Source organism: Pinus tabuliformis, chromosome 4_2 (genome assembly GCF_031772625.1).
Source record: "Pinus tabuliformis cultivar Carrire ecotype Pingquan chromosome 4_2, CPIR1, whole genome shotgun sequence".
NCBI classification, from domain to species: Eukaryota; Viridiplantae; Streptophyta; class Pinopsida; order Pinales; family Pinaceae; genus Pinus; species Pinus tabuliformis.
In genome coordinates this window covers 978,232,355-978,241,879 of record NC_142304.1, presented here as the reverse complement: position 1 = coordinate 978,241,879, position 9,525 = coordinate 978,232,355, and the positions used below count along the sequence as shown (strand labels likewise).

General features: G+C 37.8%; 2 protein-coding genes across 2 annotated transcripts; one reads left to right on the top strand and one right to left on the bottom strand.

The window, feature by feature from the left end:
* Positions 1 to 207: 207 nt before the first annotated feature.
* LOC149172940 (chaperone protein dnaJ 11, chloroplastic-like) lies at positions 208 to 1,138 on the bottom strand. Its single transcript, XM_089427844.1, has one exon. The coding sequence runs from the start codon at positions 823 to 825 to the stop codon at positions 292 to 294; it is 534 nt and encodes a 177-aa protein (XP_089283970.1). The 5' UTR covers positions 826 to 1,138; the 3' UTR covers positions 208 to 291.
* Positions 1,139 to 4,025: 2,887 nt separating this feature from the next.
* On the top strand, positions 4,026 to 6,653 carry LOC149172939 (uncharacterized). The gene is made up of 5 exons (XM_089426513.1): positions 4,026 to 4,285; positions 4,415 to 5,006; positions 5,162 to 5,361; positions 5,443 to 5,693; positions 5,785 to 6,653. Exons 1-5 carry the CDS (start codon positions 4,026 to 4,028, stop codon positions 6,651 to 6,653), a joined length of 2,172 nt encoding a protein of 723 aa, XP_089282639.1.
* The last annotated feature ends 2,872 nt before the right edge of the window (positions 6,654 to 9,525 follow it).

Sequence of the window (9,525 nt, the reverse complement as noted above, 5' to 3'; positions counted from 1 at the left end):
TCCTACTCCATTGTAATGTGGAAACGTAAGGAACCTAGTGTCCATTGTAATATAGAAACGTAAGGAACCTAGTGACCATGAAATTAGGAAAAAAATAATATTTTTAATTTTAATTTTTTTATTATTATTTAAAAATATCTTATTTTTATATTAAAGAAATAAATATCAAATTTCGATACACGATTTAGATATACCTCTTGACAGCAACATAATTTTGAAAATATTTCTATATTTCTATATCTACATGGCAAAATGCAGGTTTTACCTTTTCCCTCAAATTACAGGGGAAGATCACCAGCATTGATCTATTTCCCAGTTTCGTCCCACGTGACCACAATATCCATAAGCGGGAGCTCGTCGACCGGTAGCTTTAATCCACGTTTGGCTAGCCAAGACCCTCTTTTGGCCCAAAAATTGTCGGTCATATTGAGCACGGTCACGTGGATCAGAGAGAGTCACATACGCATTGTGTATCCTCAAAAACATCTGGGGGCGCTCTTTTTTTCCGTCAGGTGAAGTCCCCTGATTCGGATGATACTCCCGTGTCAGCTTCCTGTAAGCTCTCTTTATATCTTTTGCAGTAGCTGTGGGGCTTATCTCCAGTAATTCGTACAATTTTTTTGACTCTATGTGACCAGGTTCTGAGATTACTGCCTCTGCACACGCAGAAGCCTGCATTCCTCTCACCTGTAAACACCGCCGAAATCTAACATTTCTGCTAATGGTGCTCGATCCCACGGGTAGTGTTTGGCGGCCCGTATGACCAGCGCAGGGCGATTCAGTGGAGGAGAAAACATTAGAGGAAAATAGAAGGGAAAATGGCATTACTGATATCTTATTTTTCTTCTTCTAAAATGCAAAGGGGCTGACACTGATATACTGAGTAATCGCTTGCGGAAATTATGGATAAGAGAAGGATGGACGATCGATCGTAACAACTATCAGTAAACAGAGGGGATTAACAAAGGAAAAGCGATAAGAGGAGAGGAGAGAAATACGTTTAGTCTTTCAGCAAGGAAGGTTTTACTTTTATAGGAAAACGAAGGCGGGTAAGATGCAGAGAAGAGAAAAGGCGTTCAGTTAGCTCGCTGTCTTCACACTCCGAATAGAAAAATCAGTGTGACCATACATCTGGCCTCCGCGTACAACAATTTTGAGGGGTTTGCCCATCGAATTGTTGTGAAACAAATTGCCAACGTGGTATTGGGAAAGAAGCTTCCATGTTGCTTGTGTTGTGTTGTGCTTCTAGAAGAAAACTCAATGGGTGCAATTATTCCTCTTCAAATCTTTGCATTATCCAATGTTCTGTTCCGTGTGTGTGAAAATTCATTGAGAGGATAAGCTCTTTGCGTTGTGTGCTGATGTGGACTCTTTGAAAATTCATTGAGAGGATGAGCTCTTTCCGTATTGTGCTGATGTGGACTCTGTGAAAATTCATTGAGAGGATAAGCTCTTTGCGTATTGTGCTGACGTGGACTCATTGATGCTAAAACATGGCAAGAGCTAACCAGCCTACCATAGGGCATTAAATGCCCGTATGGAGGCTGGCCCATCTATGGATGTCGAGCGGGTCATGGGGGCGCATCCATCTCCATGCATTGTAACTCCGGCGGCCACCTTTGCGTTTCCGGCAACGAACGCGGGACCCACCAACCGCGAGGTCGCACCGTCTTGCCTTTTCAAACAGGGACCTCGCGCCAAAATGGTATTTTCGCCATCCGGACTCCCGTTCGAAAATACTCTGCCTCTGCAACCCGCCTGGACGAAACGCAAAGCTCTGTTCAACCGCCGATTGCTTCCCCTCGCAGGCTGGTTCCCGGGCTCCTGGTACATTCCTTGCCCGTGATTATTATCTATAACATCGCTTTGCATTGGAGCTCATTCATTGCTTCGATGATATTTGGAATATGAATAAACTACATTCACAGATGTTTTAAAGGAGACACTTGATAGTTTTACTTCTGCAATTCTTATAGTCATAAAATCTGGAAAATCAGCCATATATATGTATGGCATTGATGAAAATGTAGTTGGCTCTCAAGACCCTTTTTCCCATTCCTCACAAGAACTAAGACAATCATTTAAATACTTAGGGCTTTTCATCAAGTTAAATGGCTGAAATTGGCATCCATTCCAAAGGGTGTCTTAAAGAAGATTAAATATTCTGCGATTAAAAAACATCAACATCCTCAGATCTATGGACTTCTAGCCTGTAATGGCAGCATCGGATGAAGGCACAGCAGCAACCCGGAATTTTAAATTTCTTTTGCTGGTATACTGAAAAATTGGTGACAGACACTTTCTATTATTTTAATGCTGAAAATTGGGTGACAGTGCTTATTTACCATTTCACCTAAAACTTTGGTGACAGTGGATTGTTTTTAGTATTATCTCCGGAAAAGTTGTGTGGAATAAAGAGGATCTCACTGGGCTCATTAGGACCTACTTGCAAAGCCCAAAATATTTGGAGGATGGAATATTAAGAACCTATGCAATAACAATATCTACCTGAATCAAGGCATTATCATTCATCTAAAACGACGAGAATTGTTTGCTTTAAACAAAATTGTGAAAGTTGAAGACACTACTTTGTGGGCTCAGGGTCGGGTCTCAGCCAATGATGTCAGTGTTGAAGGATTGCATCTGATCAACGTGGTTAGCTCTTGCCCTCATCCAGTCCCAATATAAACTGTTTCATACTCATTTGGATCAATGTTCATCACTCCCTCTACAGTTTTGACTGCACCCTTGTATGTCCATTCTGCATCACACGTCATACAAGCTCTGTAGATTGATGATCAATAGCCTTGAGCCCTGCTTTCTTTCCAATCCACCAACTCCGGACTTTGGGTCTCTCCTAATCCTGAAAATTTACCTCTACGAAAATTAACTCTCACAATCAATGGTAAGACTGCAATTTAGTAAGAGGCTAGACAATAAGCATCCTTCCTTTATCACCTTTAGAACTCACAGAACCAACTACAAAGCTTTTGCACCAGCTTTGCTAATCAGATTATGAAAGGCTAAAAATTGCCTTAAAAGGAAGCCAGTATCAAACTTCAAATAAATTAGCATTTTCACTGCAGATTAAGAAGATGATAGACTTTTCACTTTGAGCTTATAATAAGCTGTAAATAATATTTCTGCTGCAATACTAAGTCAATCTTCTAATACCTATAATATATGAGGGCTAATCACAACATCAAACCTCTAAACCCTTTTTCTTTTATCCACAACAAAGGCACTAGAGTTTAACAGGAGGGATATTAAGTTCAAACTCATGGTAAACTTTGATCGAGGTGAGAAACTAGATAAAAGTCTCAGTCCTTTGGTATGCTGCCCTTGAATGGAATGCCATTGAAAGAGTTACTGTCTCTAAAAAGGTCCCTGAAGCCTATTAGGGCCGGTTATAGCATCAAACCCATAAACCCTTTTTGTTTTTATCCACAACAAGGCACTAGAGTTTAACAGGAAGGGAACTCATGTTCAAACTCCTGGTCAAGTTGGATTGATATTTGAAACTAGTTGCAAGTCCAATACCTTTGGTATTAAGCCCCTGTATGCAGCCCTTGAATGCAATGCCAGTTAAAGAGTAATCTCCCCTAGGATATTCAATCATAAGCTTCTAAAAAAATAACATGCATATCATATGGACACTTTGTTATGTAATTGTTTTGGACTTCATCTAAGCATAACAAAGTGGAACAAACTGATTAAAGTTGTATAACAGTTTTTTCTTTGCAACAGATTTTGCATGTTATTATGTTTCTTTCAGCAATGTATTGATTATACCAAGATGAAGCATTTGAAAGTCTATAATACTGTGTTGTGCATGGGTAGGAAATATTGAAGGGGAGATAGGGAATTATGTTGTAAATGTGTTTATATCTGGTGGGGTCTTGAGTGTAAATTGTACACACTACAAAAAATTGCATTTCAAGTGGTGTTCAATATTCATAGTATGAACTGTTGCTCATATGTTTAGTCAATATTCGTGTTCCCTCATTTGTATAGGGATTTGAAGAATGAAGAAGTGGGACTTGATCAATGAGTTGGAGGTTGAGGACCCAGAAGAGATGATAGAGTTTTCAGCGGAAGATTTGACATGGACAGAAGTAGCAGGAGACCAAGTCGCGATTATTCCATATTGTCGACTTGAGGATTTTATAAGGGGAGAGCAAATGAGGGAAAACGCACCTACTCAATTTGTTGCTAAAGCTCGACGAATTAAAGATGTGAAGGATATCAAGAGGACAAATTCTTCAACATATCTAGAATATGTTGTGTGAGTCTCTCTCTCTCTCTCTCTCTCTCTCTCTATATATATATATATATATATAATTTTGATTTTAAGTTCACTATGTCAAACATGCATAAATATTTTATTTAATTTTTGGTGAATTCTTGATCACAGATATTGGTGTACCTATGGTCCAAATCATGTACAATCCAGCAATGTGGCTGAACCTGGATCCACAACTAAGAAACGTCTTCCACGTCACAGCATCAAAGTTGGTTGTCAGTGTCACTTTATTATGCGACGACTTGCTCTTAGACCAAATGATGTCGTTCTAATATATACAGCATGCAGACATATTGATGACAAAAATGTGGTTTGTCATGGAAATGAGGCAAATGACATGCCCAAGAAATTCAATTTTGTGTCGCATTTAACAGAGCATATACGAACTATTGTTGAAGATTTGGTTCGTGATGGTTTTAATGCTACGATGATCTGGGAAAAAATTATCTTTGATTTAAGGTATGGATCTGGTGAGTTTTTCACAGGGGCACCTCGAGATTCTTTCATGACAAGAAAGGATGTGTCAAACATGTACAATAATATCAAGAGGCTAGAGTATGTGAAGCATGAAAGTAATCCAATGAGTGTGGATTGTTGGGTTAGTGAGTACCCAGAGAGCTTTTTCTTCTACCAACAACAAGATGTTGTTAAAAACATTCCTTTCATTATAGGCATACAAACTAAGTGGATGCTTTCAATGATGGTGAGATACTCACACAACAACATGTTATCAATGGACTCCACTTTTAGCACTAACAAATATGGGGTAAACATATTTACCAAAACTTCATTTATTCTACTTTATTTCAATGTCGTCCTCTTATATGCTTATAATCTTGTTTTCTTATTGTAATGCAGTATCAATTGTACACCATAATGGCTTTTGATGATCATCACAATGGGATTCCAGTGGCATGGGTAATATCATCACGGAATGGTACTCCTGATATTTGTAAATGGATGTCGCAATTATTTGCAAATGGGAAAAAGGAAAACCCAGATTGGCATGTCCGAGCTGTCATCACAGATGATGCAGGAGCGGAAATCGAGGCATTAAGGTGAACCAGTTTTTTCTTTTTAGAAGAGATAAAAAGCAATAATGTTCAAGGATATTCTCTTATAATGTTATATTATTTCAGGACTTGCACAAACTGTACACTATTATTGTGTGTATGGCATGTCCGTAGAGCGTGGTTGAAAAATGTTGGAACGAAAGTCAGGGGAAAGGAAAATAAAGTCCGTATCTTCTGTGCTCTAGGATTAATCATGCATTCGTGTGAAGATGATGCATCTGTGCAACATGAAATTCAAAGTTTCTTTGATGAATTCAAAGAAGAAACTGTGTTTTTGGATTATTTTGCAACCAACTGGTTAAACAACAACAAGTTATGTAAGTTTCCTAAGATTGCATTTTATCAATTTATTTTGTAATTGACCATTTTCTATTGTTTTTTCGCATCTAATATATGTTTTTTTTCCAGATATGTGGGCAAAAGCATATAGGGACTTCCCACATTCCAACCAAGATACTAATAATGCTATCGAATCTTATCACCGATATCTAAAGCAAAGGTACCTCTGTGAGAAGAATAATGCGTCCCATAGAAGGGTGGATTGGCTGTTGCACATATTATTAAAAAAGGTTGAGTTGTATTACATTCACATGCAACGTTTAAAAAATGTTGGTTTTGTCCGAGCTTCAAAAATTGAGCAACAAATAAATTTAAGTAAGTGCAAAGCAAAGAATATCCCAGATGAAGATTGTATGGCTGATGGAAACAAGGAAAGTGAGTATTTGGTTCGTAGACAAACTACGGCAATTCGTGATACATGGTATCATGTCATCTATAAAGGGCTGAACCTAAACTTTTGTAATTGCAAATGGGCCCTAAATGGCAATATTTGTAAGCATATTCTAAAAGTTGAGATTGTAGTGACTAGCAAGGTTTCAAGGGGCAATGAATTGCCTAATGTCTGTAGGTCTATTACAGAAAGACCTGGATATTTACTTGATTTAAATGAATCGTTTCTAATGAGCCCAGAAATTGAAATGAACCTTCCAGCTTCTCCTTCCACTGATTCAACCATTGTAAGGCAAGATAGCGCCCTAACAATCGATGAGAAAATTAAACTTGTGATGTCATCAACTCATAAGAGATTGAGGGGTTTATTACAAATAACACCCACATCTTTGGAGCAGGCATATGCACTAAATCAATTGGTAAAAAATGTAAGCCAAGAGTACAATAATAAGAAATTTGATGTTGTAACTCCATCCAAGGTCACTACCAAGAGGCAACATAGTTTCTTGAGCCCAACAAAAAAGGGGGGCAAAGTGTTCCTGCGTTGAAATCAAGAAAATATGGACCACAGTTTCTAAAGGTTGGACGGTGTGGTGGAAGGAAAAGAAGCATGAATGAACAATTGGAGATTTCTTCTACAAAAGAAATCAATCTGGACCACACATCTAGAAGGGTACAAGGTTCTATTTTGCAAAATACTGGTATGGAAATATCAATTGATGTACCATTTAATGTGAAATTCAAAATATCATTATCTTTATTGCCTTCAATGCAATTGCATAACAACATGTTTTTTTCTTTTTTGTTGCAGCTGAAGAATCCACATCTCATAATACTTCAAGTTGCCAAGTTCGTTTATTTCATGAGAATAATGTGGATCCAAATATGGGGGGTTCATTGATTCATTTTCCATTTGATTCACCATGTCCACCTCTCCCGTTTGATCATCGAACCCCCTGGTTGTTTCCACCAATGGCACCAAATTCATTCATTGGGCAGCCTACTTCAACCCATAACATTTTGGTTCCACACCCTAGGGTGATTCCCCCTATTGTACAACCAGTCGGATTGTATCGCCGCTTGCACTCTATACAGGAAATAGCGGGTGAAGAGAACAATCAAAGTGCCAGCAATCAATGGCAAGATGACAAATATTCGAGCTAATGAGTATTCAGGCATATAATATGGGCATAACCCTATAAAGGGATCTCCTAATCCAAGAACATGTTGTGTGCATGTTGGGTTGAAAATGTTTTTGGATATGTACAACATTATCTAATTTCAATTTTGTATGGTTATTGTATTGAGCTATTCAAATCTTTTTGTTGAACTCAAAGCATATAAAATCTCAGTGTAAATGTTGGCTGAACTCTAACAAACTCCAGGAAAGGGTTATTTGCCTTTTTGCTACTATAAGCTTGATACATCCTTTTTGGGTAACAGTATAGTGTATTGTACATAAAGGCAGAATTGGAACTCTTATATATCAGGCTGGATCATTATTGTAGATGTTATTTTGGCATGTTGCTTCAATAAAAAATGAATTTCAATGAAAATTGGTGAAAATTATTGACATGCTCAAAGTCAGTCCTTTGGTGTCTGGAAATGATTGAAAATTGTGGAGTTCGAACAACAGCTTGCCCTCAAACTTCACAAGAGGGGACCACCACAGCTGGTGATCATGAAATGACATGCCATATCTAAGAAACTAATCCTTCTAGGAAAGAAAAATCTTAACAGCCTCAGAAGCCTTCCAAATGCTCTTCAAACCACAGTTCATCTCGTTATCAGTTACCACAAGGTGAGTTTCCCCATATTTTTTTTTTTTTTTTATTTTTTTTTTTTTCAGTTTGACCATTTTTCATCACTTCTTAGGCCTCCATAATGATATTTCTTGCTTAAACATTGGGAGTTACAGATAACAGGCCCAAGGATCCATGCTTGCTGACTTACTGTTTACATTTCCATTTCTACCCATTTGCAGTTGCCCTTTTTGCTTCAATATCCTTGTATTTTTTAGAGGATCCATGCAAACCCTAATAGGAAGTCTCCTAAAGGCTAAACCTAATCTTCAAGTGATAAAAGGAATTGAACTGCTTCAACCATTGTTGTCATTCCATATAATTCATACTATAAATTTGCCAAAAATTAAACTTCAAGTGCACAAAAATGATATACCAAATGAAACATTATTACATTTTGGTTTTGGAAAGAAGCCTAAAAGTTCTTCAGGGGCAGGCTTAAATAAACAATATGCATTTTCTGTTACAGCTGCATATTTGAATAACGTGGCCTAACTACATAGTAACCTTTCACTAAGATTGAGGCCAGGTAAACACCAATATTTTTGTAGCTTGCTCAGTCAGTAGAAACCAAATTCTCACTAGAGTCTTACTGAAGTGGCCTCAAAGATCAAAGGGTACAAATCTGACCTTCGAAAGGCCAAACATTAAATTTTCTTGTTAAAGCATGCCAAGCTGCATGACTAACATGACCACTTAAGGTAGTGGTCCTTAATTTTGAATATTATTATTAAATGCCATCCAGTCTTTAGTTCCTAAGGTTCTTCGTGAGGGGCAACCTTCTTTGGATCCAAAAATTCTTGTTTTTCTGAGAAAGAACCATTTAATTCTGGTTTCAGAGAATAAGTTGTATGTTCACCATTTTTGTCTCCAGTCTGAAATTGGAATTACAGGCGGGAGACCTTATCTTTTTGAAAGTTTCCTTGACCTACATGCTACAAAGAAGAGTTGGTTACAACTAATTGTCTTTTGTCAAAGTTTTAGTATTTACTAGCAGCCCAGACATTTCAATGTGCTGGATCCATTGGTTAAGGGGTGATACTGATATTTCCTTCAGCTATGTGACCTATTTTACGTTTTGATCCATGTGGCATTCACCCCTTTAGGCTTTGGTAGACTAAATTCATACTATAATTCAACACTTGTGGTCTAAATTGTTGCAAACTGATCTATAGACATTGTGGTAAACTTATGTGCCAAAGGTTTTCTTCATAGATTATTTTCAGAACCCAAAAGGCAGAAAGCTAATCTTGGAAGAACCATGGGTCAAAAGTACACCTGGTCGTTTTATGAAACCACCATTTCCAGACTTTGATCCAATTTCCATGTCATATACACAACCCCTGTGTGGGTAAGACTTCCCTTACATTTTTGGCATGGTAGTTGGCAATACTTGGATAATTGCATTCTTCCTGACAAATGTAAGCTCAAGGATGGTTTGAGGCTCTGCGGATTGCTGGATAGTGTAATCCTTAAGTGTGATGGGGCTTGCTGTAGGCAGCGTGTAGGTTATAAAAATATGCCTTTTAGATGCAAGATATTACAAAAAAACAGAACAGACAATCAGATGGCTAAGTGTCCAAAAAGGTTGCAACAAACAGAAGGAAAATTTTGCATT

Bases quoted from the DNA above. Each gene is read 5' to 3' on its own strand.
- LOC149172939 (XM_089426513.1), top strand. From the start codon at position 4,026: ATGAAGAAGTGGGACTTGATCAATGAGTTGGAGGTTGAGGACCCAGAA. The intron at 4,286-4,414 runs GTGAGTCTCTCT...TCTTGATCACAG, and splicing joins ACATATCTAGAATATGTTGT to ATATTGGTGTACCTATGGTC. The intron at 5,362-5,442 runs GTGAACCAGTTT...ATATTATTTCAG, and splicing joins GCGGAAATCGAGGCATTAAG to GACTTGCACAAACTGTACAC.
- LOC149172940 (XM_089427844.1), bottom strand. From the start codon at position 825: ATGCCATTTTCCCTTCTATTTTCCTCTAATGTTTTCTCCTCCACTGAA.